At 31.9% G+C, this 19,831-nt stretch overlaps 1 protein-coding gene across 1 annotated transcript; it reads left to right on the plus strand.

The window, feature by feature from the left end:
- Positions 1 to 13,287: 13,287 nt before the first annotated feature.
- On the plus strand, positions 13,288 to 14,447 carry LOC143560250 (uncharacterized). The gene is made up of 2 exons (XM_077048589.1): positions 13,288 to 13,373; positions 14,041 to 14,447. The coding sequence occupies exons 1-2, from the start codon at positions 13,292 to 13,294 to the stop codon at positions 14,283 to 14,285; spliced, it is 327 nt and encodes a 108-aa protein (XP_076904704.1). The 5' UTR covers positions 13,288 to 13,291; the 3' UTR covers positions 14,286 to 14,447.
- Positions 14,448 to 19,831: the final 5,384 nt, after the last annotated feature.

Raw genomic sequence — 19,831 nt, forward strand, 5'->3', positions numbered from 1 at the left:
TGATTTACAATAAAAAAAAGATACTTTATGGTGAATACGGCTTCGTTTTCAATGAATCTTATATACTTTATTGCGAATAAAACTCTTGTTTTAACGGTGTGATATAGATATAAATTAACATGTTGTATCATCATACTCAAAAATTTATAAATATATGTTCAATGTTATAAAATAATCAATAAATTAAATATATAAATAATGACAAAAAAAATTGTGGGAAGAAAAACAAATATGCCACAAATTAAAATCATGAAAATTTGAGAGGGTTAAAGTACAAAATAAACCAAGTAGCAAAACTAGATGTTGGAGCTTCAACTAAAATATTTTGAAACTTGGATGGGCTAAGTTAACACAATTCAAATCTCAAGGATTAAAGTTGTCAAAGCTTTAAGGTTATTGTAGCTTTAAATTTGCCTTTATATATGGTATATAATAATATAATATGGTTGTGTATACCTGCATGCATGCTTTGTTATTGACTCATTGTTGGCCAAGGATCAGTATATGAAACTAATCATGCTTGGACAAGGCCGGCCGTGGGCCAACGAAACCAGGTAAAGATTTAAGCCCACATTTAATTAAGCTTTACAAATTAAAAACAAAAAGAAAGTTAAATATAGGTATATTATAATAGACTAAGTAAAGTAAAATATGTAACGATATGATGATAAACTTGATTGTTGCTAACCTATAGGTCGTAAGTGGTGCTCAAGACCTGTAATAATCATTTTTTATATTAATGAATGAGTCATAAATTCTATTTTTGAATTTTTTTTAATTAACCATATAATTTACTATAAAATGATTACAATAAAGTGGCAGGCAAACGAGCAACAAGCTGCGCCGCAACCCCCTTTTGATTTAGGTCTCCAAAATCATTAAGTCATCTTATAGAATGGAACTAATACAATACTTCCGTAATTCGATAAATAAATGCTCATTAACCTGCTTAATTCATATATTAACAAATATTATTCAAACTTTAACTTTGAAGTATGACCAAGATAAATCTAAATTTACTTAAAGACACGTTAGTTAATTAATTATTAATTACATATTATTTAACTAGCTTTTAAACCTGTGTATTACACGTGATTTTTTAAATAATAAAATATACGGTCCGCTAATTGAAAAAAATGAACAAAATTAAAGGTAAAAGGAAAATAAAATATATAGTACAAATAATAAGAAGTATAAAATCTTAAATTTATAAATTTAAAAAAATCTCTTTACATACAACATTTGCCAAAAAAATTTTGACCCGTTATGGATGCTAGGATTAATGAGATCGATGAGAGATTAGAGAATTAAAAAGGAACTATAACCTATTTTTTAAAATTATTATAACCCGTGACCTATGGATATGTAAGAAAAATTAGATGAGAAATTAAAGAATTAGAAAGGAAATTATAACTCATTTGTTAAAAATTATATTGGCACATGACTCGTGGATAGATATGATGAATAAGATAATGGATTAGATAATTATAAAGAAAACTATAATCCATTTGTCAAAATGGTTTTGCCCCATAAACCATGGATATATAGGATGGATTAGAAGAGAGATTAGACCAATAAAGAATGTGAGATTATCACATCATTCTTATTATTTTCTTTTATTAGCATAGTTAGAATTAGATAAGGAAAAAAGATATCCAAGTTTCCTAGTTGTTTGAAGCAACTAATTAAAACATTTTTTTATGATAAAAATCAACGCACTTTCAATTTAGGTTTAAAATTTGTAAAAGTGTTTATAAGTTTAATTAAAATTAAATGGCCTAATCATTTTAAACATATATGAAACTCCCCCACCCCTCTAGTGCCCCTTTTGGCTTTTGCGCCACACCGGTGGCAACATTCTGAACCCTTTCTAACCACTTGGCCAAGCTAAGCATTCATTTAACACCACCACAACACATAGTCTTATTTATTAAATTTTTCAGTTTAACAATTAATGAAAAACAGTAGCACCACACGGATTTAAATTTTTAAACATCATCCTTAAAAGGTAAAGAAACCGCAAAGTGTTATTTACTATTCATGATTCATCAGTTTTACTACTTTGCACAATTTAAAATTCAAACTAGTTTATAGGTAAGTATATTTGATTAATGGGTGATATTATATTTATCGTGTTGACGTGTCGATATCATATACAACGTTGGATGTGGCGGAGGTTATACGGGCATGGTTGTTGGAGTTGATAGTTTGTTGACAAGTGGCTTGACTTGGTAAATGAAAACATGTGCTAATCGTGTTCATAATAAATTCTTTTGTCTAAATGCTTGACTATGTACTCAACACCAGAAGAAGCATAGGTCCACGACGATAGGACAATCTCTACATCGCTTACGGCTTATTACATGGAAAAAGTCCAAAGATATTTTCTAGAAGAGTTGTTTTAAAAAACAAGAGTGTTATTCGGTTGTTTTAAAAATCTTACTGAGCACATGTTATTTCAGAATAATCAAATCAAGTCTTATATAATTTATTATAATAAATTTTTTGAAAAGGTGAAGTGTTTATTGATGATAATTGGCTTTCACCATCAAATCTGTCTATATGTTTTCGTATTTGCAATTACGTGTAATTGCTGTAATTGCTTTGTATATGGGTTATGATATTATATTGGCACACCCTTTATCTATTTACACACCCTCAATATGTTTCATATTGGTCAATATCAATATGAAGCATATTTTGTTGGTTTGGTGTTGAGTAAAATGACCATATTGACTAATATGGACCATATTGATGTCTAAATAAAAAAATAAAGTGTGTCAATAGACATTAATTTGTATATAAGTTTTCAATGATGTCAATGTGATGTCAGTCACATCAACACCTCAATTAGACATAGTGTAATTATTTTGTATATATGCTTCCAATGATGTCAATGTGATGTCACTCACATCGACACCTCAATTACACATACTGTAATTGCTTTGTCTAAATGTTTTCATATTTTCTTTTCAAGAAATAAAAAAAAATAAAAAAAACTCATTGTTGTCACGATCTTTAGACAGATAATCGTTTAGAATAAATTGGCTGTGGCTCAATGGTAGAGCACTTACTCTATAAGTGAGAGGTAGGAGGTTCAAACCTCACTATCACCAATTTATATGGGAGATATGAGGGATGACCCTGGCTTGCCAGGGTTCGAGTCCTGATCTCACCCGGTTTTACCGGCTCTTCGTTGTCGTGCCATTTGGCGGGCGTGGGGGTCGGGTTTTATCCGGTGATTCCCTCAATAGGTGGACCGCAAGGGGCTCCGTCCGTCCGGACTAGTGGCCGGCTCGGGCTACCTTTAGCCAATGGGGACCGCATACGGAATACTCGGCGTTACTTAGTTGGTCGTTAAAAAAAATATAATCGTTTAGATCCCGGCATCCTGCATAAATCAAGCTATTTTGTTTCCTTCAGTCTCGATTAGTCAATAAGTATAGATTAATTAATGATCGTTGACCATTTAGTATTATTATCCATACGAATGCTTGACCATACGTCCATACATGAATAGAGGCTGTGGCCAAATCCACTTTTGCCATCTATGTGTCTATAAGTCAAAAACTTGTCACGGGTTGGGGCATACAATTAATTTATTGGTAAATGCCTTTTTGACTTAAATCAAATACAAGAAGTATTTCTATCCCGTGCATTGCGACATAGCGGGTTAAATACGTTACATGTTCAAAAGCTATCGCGTTTTACGACAGACATATGGCGAGAAGTCGGTTGATATATGTTCGATTCGTTATGATAAAAGTTTTATGACTAAGTTTCATTACCAAAGTTGACGGACCAAAAAGTAAATATATTAAACTAAAGTTGATGGGTCAAAAAAATATAAGTGTAAAATTTTTTATGGCCAAAGCCTAATCTAATCTAATCTAACTATTATAACAAAGTAAAACAATTGTAGACACATGTTAATTTGTGGTTAATCCGTACATTTTTTCCCCTCCAAAACCAATATATGTGTTAGATATGTAATTATTCACTTTCCTTTTATACTTCATTTATATTATATTTAAAACATGATTAAATTATTCACTTTTCGATAAACTCTATTTATATTATATTTATACACTTTTATAAAAATAAATATTTACATATTATACTATCACATTGTTAGAATATATATTTCACAGCATTCTTTGTGAAACCCAACACACAACAAAAAACTGTATTTGTTAAATATTAAAAAAAATATAATTTTAAATATTATCATTAATATATTATACTATGTATATTGTTAACGATTGTAAATTAAAAAAAACAAAAAAAACTATAATATGCTTTCAATTTACGAAGTAATTTTTTAATCAACAATATATATGCTTAAAAGTTGATCCATTTTTTAAAAATAAATTCATTTATCTATTGGTTTTTTTAACGATGTCATATATATTTATAAATTATAAATATATGATTTAAATTTATCTATTTATTATTTTAGTTAATTTAGTAAACTATACATATATGTGTTAAATTGTAAGGATAGTATATAACAATCACTTTCAAATATAATAAAGTTTATCATATTTAGTTTCTTGGGTTTTTTTTATCAAGGATTGTTTCGAATTTTTTGTGGAACTTAAATTTGATTATTACGGGTTGAAATTTGGTAAATATATCGTTTGGTACAAATTAACTACATTTGGCTCAAATTTGTTACAGATAAAAAATGGGTAATCTGAATATTTTTAAAAATTTGTGAATGCAAATAGATTTATCGTCAAACTTGTTACGGGTTCAAAGTTTTGACTTGAATATGTAAAATGAAAGTTAAAATTTTAAATGTGACTGAGTTCAAATTTATTTTTAAGGACATTTTTGGAAATAGTTAAAACATTATGGATTTTGCGTATTGAGTATTTTTCTCATGTCTATTAAAATTTAAGAAAAAATGACAAACACTTTCGACATGCCACCTCCAGGTCAACATTGACTTATCAGAATATTGTTTGTGAAACATGTCATATAAAATTATGCTCAAGTGAAGCAAAACATTCACAAAATTGAACGGGTTAATATGTTATTATTATTATTATTATTTATTTGTTAATTTGCAAAGTCGAGATGCCCCTCAAACTTATCAAAATCTTTTTCATAGTGTAGCTCAAAAGTATTTTCCGAAATTGGTTCATAACCAAACTTCTTTCAATTATACATATATGATACTGAGAATAAATTTTCAATAGATGGAGTGTTTTTTAGTATGTTTTTGCACGTGCATTATTTTTTTTAAGATTTTTTTTAAAAGTCATTTTGTGATATAAATAAAATCAATTTGTGTATAATGATACAAGCATAGATGTAATACATTTTTCTATATGTATTATTTATTGCTTTATTTGTAACTTAATTATTTAGATTATCTTGTGTATTACACGGGCTCTAAAGCTAGTAAACCAAATATTGTAATAAAAGTTGAAAATGTAAGTATTTAAAACTATTATGATAAAATTATAAGGAAAAATTTTAGTGTTTACCTTTTAAATGTATATGTATAATACTTGTGTAATGGTAATTGTACATTATGGTGGAATATTTGTACATTGATAAATGATAAATGTATGAGTGTAGGATATATATATATAGCAAGGTTATATTAAGAAGTAGATTTTTCATAATAAGTGTAGGAAGTGTGTATTTACCATTAGATCTAATAAAACATACCGCACAATAAACATAGCACAACTAAAATAAAACTCACCGCACAACAAACACATTTTCTATATCCACCGTCAAATCAACACACCGCACAACTAAGGCACCATATTACTTCTTACACTTCTTAGACACACTCATTATAACCCCACCATATATATATATATATGGAGAAGATCAAGGAAAACTTATCATTAGAAAGAAAACTTAAAAACTCATAGAGAAATTACCTTTAATTAAAAATAAAAAACTATTTTCAATTTGCGTTATTTTATTATTCTTATATTTTGTTACTCTTCACTAGAAAATAATTAAATAAATAAATACTTCGTAATGCGAGATGACGTTAGTTCCATGGCGATCGCGTGTCACTATGACCCCTTTTTCTTGGATTCAGAACCAAGCCCTTCGCGATATGCGATGGGCTTGTCCTTTGTCCCATCACGTATCGCTAAGGGACAAGAAGACAGAATTTCAATTTTAACCCTAAGGTTTAGAATTTGACATTTTGATCCCTTGACTTTCCGATTTGGCAACTTTGATCCAAAATTTTCACGATATTACACGTTTCTCGAAGTACGTGCAAATGTTGAACATTTGTTTGTTTGTATTCTCGATTACCCACCGACAAGTAGAAGTGCTGCCCGCATCAAGCTTAGGCATTTCATATAAGCTAGCCATACAAGGTAAGGGCTCTGCCCGATTATTTTATTATATATGGCTTAGACCCTAGTCGGGGGTATAGTCTATACCCTGATGAGATAATAAAAGTGAAATATAGTTTTTATAAGACAAGGATATAGATAAATATTATTTCTTTATAATTATAAAGATTTTATAATGTTTCTTAACAAAGAAGAAACTTAGTATATATGTTTCTTCATGAAGAAGAAACGTAGTGTTTTATTAATGAATGTTTTGGACTAAAGGTCAATGTATAAAGAAATAATTATCAAGGTAATGATTATGAAAATAGACTAAAGGTCTAAAGATAGATCATTGATCTAGTATTTATACATAGTTATTCTCGTACTATAGGTCCGAGGTAACTTCAAAACAAAATTAGTGAAAGCGCTGATCAAAACAAAGGTGAATGTTCATAAATTTAAAATTCTTTAAACGAGTCATTTACCCAGAAACCAAAGTTTACATGGGATAATGTATCCCTAAAACTTTAGTATATGTTGGCAATTGGACTATTATACTTGTATTTGGATCCTTACATATGTGAGCAGATGGTAGGCATACCCCACCACGCGTGGTATCAGTTCCCCGTCTCACTGAGCCATTCTATAGGGCTGTGAGGGCTGAACTAATGTGATATAATTGGTATACCGGTCTAGAGGGCCGCTGATTGTTTCGAGTATGAACTAAAGGTTTTCATAAATGTTTTAGCGTCAGCATATTCACCAGCATGTGTTGCTGACTTATTTTATAAACTGTTTTACATGTAACCTAGATTAGACGTTTGGAGTTGGTGTCTAGCCGTTAGAAGATCTGATGGCTCATGAAGTTTTAATATTAAAATATTGTAAATTATGGTTATAACTTCAACTCTTTTGTAACAAACTAACGGGTGTTTAATTCCCGTCTTTTGGAATATATTAATATTTTAATCATAACTTCCGCTTTATAACCTTAAACTCTGATATATTATAAAACATGTACCAATTATTGGTCACACGCCTAGGCCCTAAGTTGGGGTGTGATATAAAATTGCCCAATATAATTAACAACGATAGAATTATACATATACCCACCGAACAACAAATACACAATGCAACAAAAACTCAATACACGTTAAATCTAGTATTATTGTTCGGGCTTGAATTTTAACCATTAGGCTGCTACACACCTTAGAAGAAGTTACATCATTTTAGGTATTATCAACAGAATAACTAACAATATTGTTTTTTTTAATTTAAATTACTTAGTTAACACAACGACGGTGGTTCATGAACATGACCAATAACCTAATACGTAAATACAACCAACAATGTTAAACTACTACCTATACATATAGTGTGAATACTTAATAAGCGCATGAATTAACGTCTTTTTCTAAATACTATATATTAAACCTATGAAGCTGTTACAACATGGAGAATAGTAATCGCAGCAGAGTATGAGATAGTCGACATGTTTGTCATCTTGGTCGAGTTCCCTTTAGGATGATGTATAGTTAAGGATGGTGTTAGGGTTATATATCAAACAATTTCGTGACGAGTTTTTTTCCTTCCCCGCAACGTGGGGTTAATGACTAGTTTATATAATTACAACTTCATGTGAGTTGCAGCTTTGGTTGCTGTACCTTCATCATCTAATATACCACCTTAAGTTTATTGTGTTTGGACCGCACATGCTACGTGTCCTTCTACGCGTTCTCATCGCTGGCCACGCCAAATCTCCCGCATCTCTTCACAAGCGGGAGCTAATTGTAGGAACAAAGCAGGAAGATGTCTTGCATTAAGCTATCAAAGCAGGAATATTGTTTACCGTTGAGTTTTACAATTTGGTCTTGGGTTCATCAATATGTTTTATCTATGGGTACAACCTCTATTTTTAAACTTATGGAAAGTGAATTAAGAACCCGAACACGAGAATTGTAGAACTCTCTACGACTCTTTTAATTAAGAAAACAACAAACGAGAAAAACTTAATAATGTTGATAAATTGAACGTAGGGTGTGTGTGTATATATATATATAAAATAATACTAACTTATCTTATAATAATAATAATAAACTTATTATTATATTAAATATTCTCCAAGATACAAGGAGCTTTCAATCTAATTTGGTGTTGGACACGTTTAACATCTAAGACTCTACATAAAGGTACGCTAGGTTACGCGATTTCCTTGAGCTTTTGTTTTTTTACTTCAAACATTTACTTGGTAGTGATGCTAACCAGAAGTAGTTTTGTGGAGTAATCTTGCTCAAGATCAGGTTATGGATTCTCATATCATTTTGTAGAATACCGAGGTTATGGATTCTTGGTTTTAATTATTATAGTACTTAAAGTCCTTAAATTGTATTACTTTAGTTATTAGCAAATTGTCTTAAGACTCATTACATGTTCACCAGTGTGAACATTAGCCTGGATCAGAATCATAGTTTGGAGCAACAACGATTAAATCACAGCTAGAGATAAAAGAGTCGCAAGTCTGAGTACCATCGCAATGCGCAGGTAGGCTAATTAGTCAAGGGCGAAGCGACCCCCTGTTTTTTTGCACAGTAGTATAAATTTACCCGTTTTTGGCCGAAAATTTTTATACGTAGTGTAAGTTTAGCATTTTTTGGCCGAAAATTTGAACCCGGCCTCCCTCGTTTGTGATTTTTTGTACGTATACATTTTGAGCTCGCCCCCCGGTGCCTCAGTCCAAGCTTCGCCACTGTAATTAGTAGATCGAATAATTCCACCCGGGTCAAAATACTAGTTAAACAATACTCCAATCAGTATTAGTAAACAAATATTAATATTTGGGGTCCCAAAAACTTATTTGAGGCAATACATGATAAGAATGTGTTGCAAAATGTTAAAAGAAAATGAAATATATCATGGCCCATATCTTCACCGGCCAACGATAGATGGCCCATATCATTGATTTAAAATTTCATTCTCATGCATAAAAATTTTCTGTAATATTTCATTTTCTTACGAAAAAATAAAAAAACTTGCGAAAGAAAGTTCAAAATTAATTTGTTAAAAATTATAAATATAAAAATAAAACAAAGTTTTAAAGTTAATGTTACAAACCAACGGAAGGTTTTGTTACTTTTGTAACTGTCGATTGACTTCTATGAAAATTGAAAAGCGATGCACATGTAAATTACTTACGTAGGTTGTCGATCATCAAATTGTGATGACGTTTGAGGCCAAAATGTTGGGAAACACTGCTCAGCCCCCCCCCCCCCACCCCACCCTTCTATTTTAGGGATGAACTTTGTGGATACAACGTTGATGGAAACGCCAGTTGGTCAAACTAGCTGTTTACCAACGACTATTTTATTAAAAAAAAACAATTTTTTTTTCCTATATACTTTATCCACATTCCACAACACAAAAACCTTGTCATCCTCTTAACCTCTGTTTCATTTCTTTTAAGCCACAACACAAAAACCTTCTCACCCTTTTAACACTATCATCATTCTTTTTTTTTTTCAAATTACTCAACAAATGAAGCAATCAAATCCCCAACCGATAATTAAGGTAGGGTCATTCATGGACCCTGAAGAAGAGGTAAAGCTTGGGTCTATGTTTCCGAAGACTTGGACCCTGTGAAACAACGAACACGAGTTTGTAACTATTTGTTTCATATGGGGATCAAGCGATCTTACAAAGCACCAAGTATGTTCGAAATGACAAAATATGGTAAGAGAAATTAACACTATCGATAATGACACATTTGAAGTCATAACAAAAGTCAAACGCCGATTGAATTAGAGATAATATCTTTATCTATTTTTTTTTATTTAAAAAAAGTGTTGTTTCAATATTTATGTCTTTTTAAATTTATCATCCATGGAACACTTTTGGTTTCGCACGCACGCGCTTGCAATTTTTATGAGAAATCATTCATATACCAAATTTCGTACAAATGGTAACAAAAATAACAAGTTGTATATTCTTTTAACCATGAAGACTTATTATTGTATTGGAAATTCTATGGACCCTATCTACTATATACACAAATCAATGGAATCATGTAATTATACTCAAGTTGTAGAATAATCTGACCTTACTACTGTATATAATTAGAACTTTGATGTCGCAAATATCCTGTTGGGTCACTGATCGGTGGCATCGTGTAAATCTATGATTTTTTTTCGTTGTATTTAATTCAGTTACCATAACCAACATAACGGAAATCGATCAAAAGCCATTTTTTTTTGTTTTAGTCTGGTACCATAACGTCCGGCCATATTTGATTTGTGTCGACCTGCCGCCTGAAGACCCGTGACGACAATGCTTGGTTTTACTAACGCATAAGATTACCGACCCCCCCCCCCCCCCAAATTGGCCATTGGTTCACTTTAATTTATATTTTTTTGTTGTTGTTTAGCTCCGATAATGTAACGAGTGTGATTGAAACCGACCGAATTTGTGTCGATTTACCGCCTCAATGTCAGGGATCAACAACGCTTTGACATGTGACGCCACATTAGCAGAGATACTATTTTCATTTTAGGGGCATAGTGATTTGTAGCCCAAAATCATCCCCCCCCCACACACACATATCACCCGAATATCGTCTAGGGGCTGTGTTTTCGCCCTTTGTCGCCCAAAATCCAACTCGTTTGTCGCCCACTACGCATAGTCTAATTGGTCTGTGTTTGTGTGTTTTTTTTGGTTGTATGATCGACCGATCATTTGCCGACATGTATATGTTAATAGTACTACACTAATTATTAAGTATTATCATCAATATGATTGTTTGGTCGCATAGGCTATGACCAAATCAACTTTGGCTGGATGTACATATGTCAAAATCATCTCACGGGTTGGTACATAAAATTAATTAACTAGAAAATACCATTTTGACACATATATCTCCGCATTAAATACCGTTCATACTCCTTTACATAAAACAGATATATTTAGCTTTAATAATTTTTTTTCAAACTATAAGCTTTTATAAACAACCACAACCTGAAGAGCAGCCCATAACAACGAAAAAACGTTACATAAGATCAAATTTACACCATTTCAACCAATCTAAATTTTTGTTTTTACCCCTATTCAAAAACCAAAAAAAACCAAGCGACTTTATGTCTCTAGTTAAATCTTTAATATTGACTTCTTTGCCTTCAAACACCTTTTCATTCCTCACTTTCCAAATTTTCCACGCTACAATAACCAAGCCATGAAACACTTCCTTCTCCTTCTTACTAAGCTTAGCAGTCTTGTGCAACTCTAAAAGATTTGTTACCGAAAAACTGAAAATATGAAGAATTTTACACAATCAGCTAAATATGATCCCAAACTATCGCCGCAACCGCACAACCTTTAAACAGATGGTCCGCCGTTTCCACACCCTTCTCACAAAACACACACAAATTATCTTCAACTCTTAAGTTTATGCGCTCCAATGCTCCTCGAGTAGGGATTCTATTCTTCTCAGCCCTCCAAGCAAGAATATTGCACTTAGCTGGCACTTAACTTTAATAATTACTTTGTTATTCGTTTTTAATTTATATTTTTTTTATTTTAATTTTAAATTTATTTATTATAAAAAAGTTAATAATATACTTAGGGTTTAATGATAAAAGAGTGTCACAAATAAATAAGATTATATAACCCGTTTTAAAAGCTATCTAGATATGGTGAGACTCATAACACGCTTATTTTTATTTACTATAAAACTGTTTCTTAATTATTATTAATATCGTTTTATAAATCGAATATTAATTTTTAGTATATCCATATTTTATAAGATTTTCATATCAAATATTTGATAAGATTAATTTTTAATATAATGAGATGTTATAACTCGTTAAAGTCTATCTAGAAAATTCGAGTGGCAAAATTTTCAGCGACAAAAGAAGACGCATTTTCTCTTAATTAAGCAGCCTAAAGGTGGCATATGTTATGAGCATGCCTATGCCATAACTAATGGGATTAAACTTTAAATATTAGAAGGTATACATGAGGGAGCGATGACTACGTACATCTGTTTTGGATACATCTTTATGCATGGTATGTCTGATTCCCTATAATATCAATCAAGATGTTCAATCTTTATTTTTATAGGAACTGTGAAATTTCTCTTGAATCATCAATTCAATTTTACGGAAAAGTATATTTTTAATTGCATAATCTTTTCAAGTCCTATCTGACTATTGATACGTGCGAAATACTTTAATCTAAAGCTATTTGTCGTGAAGGATTTAATATTATGGTGATGTGGCCTCCATTTAACACCGGCTACATCGCGCCACGGTGTTATGCTGGAGGCAATAATACATTAAAAAGCATGATAGCGGATAAATGGTGGCTCCACCTAGTAACAAAATCAAACTAAAGCTAAAGCTAAATAACCCGCAACGCCTGGTTAACAGGTAAGATAGTTAAAGCTCTCTACCTATATAGCAATAATGTGACTCTTTAACTAGTCCTTACTAGTTAAACCACAACACTAGTAGGGCGAAGCTTGGACATATACATCGAGGGGCCAAACTTAATATGTATTAAAATTTTCATAAACGAGAGGGGGCCTGGCTCAAAATTTCTGTCAAAAACGAGTATATTTAGATTATGTATTAAAATTTTCGACTGTAAAAGAATAAATTTACACTAGCGAGGAAAAAATATGGAGGGTGGCTGGGCCACCCTGGCCCCAACTAAGCTACACCCTTACACAACACATAACCTAACAGTGATTTAATATATGCATGATTAAGAGAGTTATCAAAATTGGATTAAAATTCAAGTAGGATACAAATGTAGGTTTGCAAAATTTCAAAGAAAATGAAATGTGTATCCTGGCCCAGATTCTCACCAGCCAACAACAAAGGGACCACAGCAATAATATTAGTTTCCATCTTCATGCATCAAATCCTTCTATAAATACATACCTATACAACACTAGTTTCCTCATCTCTTCAATTCTAATTAAAATGGCTTCAAAAACATTCCTTCTTCTTGCCTTGGCTTTTGTAGTCATTCTCATTACCTCAGAAGTAGTCTCTGCCTCCAACAGTAAGTATAATTGCCTTCAAATCTAATTCACACACTTAATGTTTGTAGAATGTAGAACTCTTACAGATGTATATGCATATTTATAGTGTGATATCATATAGTACCGTCATATGCAGTTTTTTCTAATATGTAGAGTTGGTTTTCTCACGTCTCTCTTCTATTAAATATTTTGTCATGTGCCGATGTATGGTGAAGTATAAAGTTTTATTTTCCTCATCTATTTGCTACTCCCTCCGTCCATCTTTAAATGTCATGGTTTGAAAAAAACAAAGTTTAAGATAGATTAAATGATTCTTATCAAATGACAATAAATATCCTTGAAAATTGTGTTCATCAATGTTGTTTATTAATGCTGGTTGTGTGTGTTTAAGGGTAAACTTAGAAATTGAGTAATAAAGTTTGAAAGTAGACATTTGTAATGACACACATAAAATAGAAAATATAAACATTTTTAATGAGACGAATGAAATATTAAATAAAAAAGGGATTAATAATTTGGTAAATAATTTAACTACACCATAAGCATATTCTACAATTATTTTTTATAAAACGTCTTTGAAAAAATATAATATGTTAGTCAAAATAAATATTTTTGAAAGCCATTTAACTAATTTGTGTAATGCACATATTTGTAACTTAGTTTTAAAAATAATATGTAATGATGCAGGTGAGATTGACGGGCGTGGAGGATACAACAAGGGCGGACATGGAGGATACAACGGTGGTGGGCGTGGAGGGTACGAAGGTGGACGTGGAGGATACAATGGCGGTGGACGTGGAGGATATGGCAAAGGTGGTGGTGGTGGTGGACGTGGAGGGTACGAGGGCGGGCGTGGAGGACACAAAGGCGGCGAGCGTGGAGGACACAAGGGTGGTGGTGGAGGACATGGAAACAAAGAAACTCAAAACTGATGATGTATAAGTGGAGAATATGATGAAACATATGTAATAATATCAGTCATTAGAAGATGTTTCATCATGCTATCATGTATGTTATGCATATAATAATAATTGCATGATTTCTTTGACAAGTAACATGCAATTAATGTGTGGGAAATAAGAGTGGACTTTCGAATCAAATTATGTATCATATCTTATCTATAATATATATAAACGAAATCTTTTTAAATTCTCTCAACTATCAGATTGTTTTATTTATAAATAGTGACTTCTCGTGTATTTGAAGCAAGTCATTAAAACATTTTTATAGCAAAAATCAATGCACTTTTAATTTAGGCTTAAAATTTGTAAAAGCTTCTATAACTTTTAAAACTAAATGGCCTAATAATATTAACCAAATTTAAAACTCTCTCGCCCCTCTAGCGCCCCATTTGCGTCACATCCCTAGCAACGTTCCGCGCCCTTGCTGTCCACGTGGCCAAGCTAAGCATCCATTTAACACCACCACAATATATAGTCTTATTTGTTAAAATTTTCAATTTAACCATTAATGAAAAATTAAGAATACCACACCGATTTAAATTTAAAACATCATCCTTAAATGGTAAAGAAACCGCAAAGTGCTCTTTACTATTCATGATTCACTAGTTTTACTACTTTGCACAATTTAAAGTTCAAACTAGTTTATAGGTAAGTATATTTGATTAATGGATGCTTAATTTGTATTTATTATATTGATGTGTCGATATCATATACAACGCTGGATGTGGCGGAGGTTATATGGCATGGCTGTTGGAGTTAATGGTCTAGCTAGATGACAAGTGGCTTGACTTGGTAAACGATAACATGTGCTGACTTTAATGTCATAATAAATTCTTTTGTCTAAATACTCGACTATGTACTCTACATGGAAGAAGCATAGGTCCGACGACTACGACAGTCTCTACATCGCTTACGGCTTATTCGTAAAAAGTCCAAAGGTATTGTCTAGAAGAGTTTTATTATTTTTATTAAGTAATAGCATTAACACTAAATTCGGCATCACAAATATAGTCATTTATAAAACTTTTTGCACGTTTCTAACAGCAATTGTATACGTCCTGATCTACGTGTCCATAACATCACACGTAAATGAGAAAATGTTTTGAAGGATAAACGAGATTGATTTTTAGACTAATACGAAAATAAAATATAAGTTAGAGGTGCGAAATACACACTTGACTGAAACTATTAAGTATTATGTTGCTAATGAACCTTGTAATTCAAGTGGGAGCAGGTTGTCCCCGATGATGCAAAGAAAGAAAAAGAGAGAAAAAAAAACACGTCTAAGACAGGTAAAAAAACTCAATAACTCTTCTTCTATTTTCCTTTTTTTATGTTTTTACTTACCCGATAGATATTTAGGAGATAATTTTTTAATACTAATATATAAATTATTAAAATTAAAAACATTTGAACATAAACAACTAGACAAGTGCATTATATAGTTCTCAAAATCAAAAAAATTCCAAACATGCAATTTTTAAACTAAAACACCCTTGACTAGTTCATCATATTATGATATACATCTATAATCATCATGACATACTTGATTACCTGCTGCTCAAAATTGATTAATTGAAGGAAAGTGAGTCGGCTAATCGCTAACAGAAGGCGAGAACCAAACGAAGAAATCTCAGTCAAAACCCCTAGGTCCATGTCACACCCAAACTTACAACGGAATGCCGGGGCGCGAACTATTGATTCACAGCTCACAAGACACTATCATACGTTAATTGATGACAATATGTAACATTATTTTATTAAAATTCAAATCAAATGCATGCATCATCCAAAGAAATTAAAATGCAGTAATATAAACAAAACAAAACAATACAATTATCTCTTTTATTAAATTAGCTAAAGTCCGATAACTAAATGTCTTCGTCAACTATCAATAATCCAATATTGTATCTGCAATATGCCTAAGAAGATATATTTTGTCAACAATATATTAAGTGAGTAGCCACCAATTTGATATATACTTATAATAAAACAAACAAACAAACAACAAACAAACCATATGTGTTAATGTGAGTAATACAGTTGATGTAACAAGTAGGTGGCGTTTGACCATTGCCATGTGAATTGGGCTTTGGCTAATAAGACAACTTATGATCATATTTAATGAGATAAACTGTGATGGACCTCTCTGAATGCGATAAAATAAACAATTAATACACATTGCACATAACAGTCAATTTGTATACAACACAATACGTAATACATGATTTGTGATTCAAATTGAGATTTGATGTATATAAATGAGTTTTGGTACGCATACTGCCCCAAAAGCGAAAGATTGAAAAGGGGGTGGTGATTAACTCACCTTAGCAATTAAAGCGATCGAGAGATAATAAAATATTAATAACATAGCTGCTGATCCAAACTCAACCAAAAATTCATAAAAATTACAGTAGATAATATTAATAAACTAGAACATTTGGCCGTTGGAATCGCGTCAAACGAATATCTAGAACTCAAGATATGAAGTTTTTAATAATTAAGCGAGTTGGTACTGTTTAGAATCCGTACTTCGAATCTGAAATCAATTCTGACCGGTACACTCAAAATTTCGTGGTGAATAGAAAAGTCTTTTGGCTCCAAAGCTATTTTTACTAGAAGATAGAGTAATCGAATATTCAAAGGATCTGACCATTACACCTTAAACGGGTCGAGATCAAATTGACCACAAAAAGTCTCTCAATCCCATAATTTGCTTGAGGGTTTTTTTTAAGTGAATGAAAATATACAAACACACAACAGACAACTTACCCAAACAATGGTTGGAACTAAAAGAAATTCGAGGTCAACGGTTCTACGAACTTGAAAGTCAACAAAAGCTTGAAGAACTTGAATAAACTTTGAAGAAATCAACAATGGAGGAAGGGAATGTTGTGAATTCAGAGATGGTGGCTAATGTTTAAGTAGTAATTTAGGGTTTTATGACATGTTTTGATTATATACAAAACCCTAAATCTTGTTTATTAGTTAATAACTCGATTAGGAACGAAATAAGCAATTAATTACAATATCAACCCAAATAACTTCAAGATTTCGGCCATGACAGCAAGAAACGAGTTTGGACTTATTATAGCATTATAAGACTTAACTTGTGGCTTAAGTTTCTTGATTTTTGGCAAAAAGAGTCCCTGTACTTCTATAAATGCGATTTTTAGCTGTTTTAAGCGATTTTAAGGGTTTTAAGCACAGTTGGACAAGTTTGAAAGTTAAGAGAATATAAAATAAGTTAAACCAAGTTAAACACTAATAAATACAAAATATAAATAATTCAAAAGATCCAAATTACATTCCGAGTAGGGTTAAACATAAACGAATTCAAATACGAAAAAACTGAGATGTTACAGTTCAGGTTAAATTGTTACAAGTTGCTTGAATATGATAATCAATATTAGCTTTGATATTCAGTATCAAAGTTGTTGATCAGAATCAACTTTGTACTTTAGTACCAAAAGTGGTCTTCGAAATTGGAAGAAACTTTGTTATTCCGCATGAAACTGGCTTTCAGAACCAAATCGTTTATTGAAATTAACACGTGTCTCAAGAACCCATGTTGTAGATAATTAGAACCAACTATGTTCTCTATAACCAAAAGCGTTGGACATAATCACTAGTAGAAAATATATCTTTAATGACACGCCAATCATGACACACAATAATTTTATGACATGTAAAAACCGCGCACCACTAAATATCTTTTATCAAAATTCAAAGAAACAAAGACACGCATTTGCTTGTCAATAGTTTTTTGTCATAAAAGGTTTAAAAAAACACGGGCTAGACTTTTTGAGTGTGTGTCATTTTAAGTGTCACTTTTTAATTTTGGTTAAAAAAAACAAAGTACAAGGACCCTCTCTCATCTCATTGATCTCTCATTTCTAGGACTCAATCTCACATTTTAATTCTGGTTAATCTATCATCTATCTCTCATGGCAGTAACCTAATTCCATATCTCTCATCATCGATCGCTCAATCTAATTCACGTCTCTGGCTTTACAGATCTGTTGGATCAGATTCACCAATTACGGCTCTGGATTTAAGGATTTGCTGCATCTAATTCGCGATTACGGCACTGATCACTCACTGTTTATGGTATAATCTCTTACTTGTTGTGTTAAATTGGGGCATAAACTGGCTTTACGGATCTGCTGATGCCTAAATTGGTTAAACTTAAACGGGTGCATAAATTGGTTAGGTTTAAGCTGCTTAATCTCTTGTTGTGTTAGTACATAAGTGTTAAGTGTACCTCCTCCGTGCTATAATAATCTGAATAATGAACCTATTTTACCTTCACAAGAATCATAATAATCATGCTGATTTCCTATGCAGTTAATTAACTTATAAATAGTTAAGATTGTCACACATGTCATAAACCATACCTTATGTTTAAGTCTATGCGTACGGTGTCTTCAATAGAGCTTTTGTCAATTATGATAGCGATTGAGGGGCTAATAGTCAAATCTAGTGTTATAACACATATTTTAATTAACTGGATTTACAAGTTTAATAAAGGAACACAGATTATGTTATTTGGTATAAGTTGGGAGATATGAAATACATAATCATATAAACTGAATGTGCATCCTTAAAATATGGCCAAATCCAAAATTGCAGTTTACACTGGATAAATGCAGAATTGCATAGTATTTGTTTACCAGTCAACGTAAGAATGTGTTGATATCGAAGAAGTCGGACAACATAGGCATTGAGTACAAGGTCGACATATAATACACAATTTTAAAATGATCAACAAGTGTATTCCATTTTTTTATGCTTGTTAGTGATTTTTAACTGATATCAGTATAGTTAAAAAAAATGTCATTTTCTAATAGTGACCTTATGAATGAATTTCTATGCTCTCAAATCACAATCATTGGCTTTATAAGGTGAAAGCTACAATTTGTTAGCCCTTACAGGAGTTTTTAGATATAATGTAACTTAGCATGCCAACAAATACCATCCACTAATCATTGTTGGTTAGATGTTAAATGTGAGACTTGAAAAGCTTTAAGAAGTGAAGAAGTAAATCATGTAAGTATCAGTAATATATACTTTAGTATTATATATTGTTATTTATATCTTGATTTAGTCTTCTAAAATAGTGCCTAGGTTGTTAGGCAACTATTCTATTTATTTGGGTGTAACCTCTCATTTGAAGGCAAGCAATATTGATTACTTTCATGGTAATCAGAGCCTAGGTTAAACCACCAAAAATTTTCCACCACTGCCGCCATGGCTGGAAAAGATGGAGATGACTTGTCATCCTCCGATAGCAAAACTGACACCCGAAACAAACCATCCATTCACCCAGCCTACAGCGTCACCAATATCCAATCAAAAGTCCGTACACTAGATGGCAAAACCACAACCTATTCATCATGGGTGAATCTTTTTAAACTCCACCTTAAAGCCTACAAAGTTCTTCACCATATCGATGGCACACCACCCCCCGCCATCACCAATCCCACATATGCCGAATGGTCGGAGCTAGATGCACT

Source organism: Bidens hawaiensis, unplaced genomic scaffold (genome assembly GCF_021521415.1).
Source record: "Bidens hawaiensis isolate Kalapana, Puna unplaced genomic scaffold, B.hawaiensis_p1.1 tig00020321_1, whole genome shotgun sequence".
Taxonomy (NCBI): domain Eukaryota; kingdom Viridiplantae; phylum Streptophyta; class Magnoliopsida; order Asterales; family Asteraceae; genus Bidens; species Bidens hawaiensis.

What these genes read in the sequence shown, in the direction of transcription:
- LOC143560250 (XM_077048589.1), top strand. Translation starts at nt 13,292, where the DNA reads ATGGCTTCAAAAACATTCCTTCTTCTTGCCTTGGCTTTTGTAGTCATT. An exon ending in AGTAGTCTCTGCCTCCAACA is followed by an intron (nt 13,374 to 14,040) that starts GTAAGTATAATT and finishes GTAATGATGCAG; the next exon opens with GTGAGATTGACGGGCGTGGA.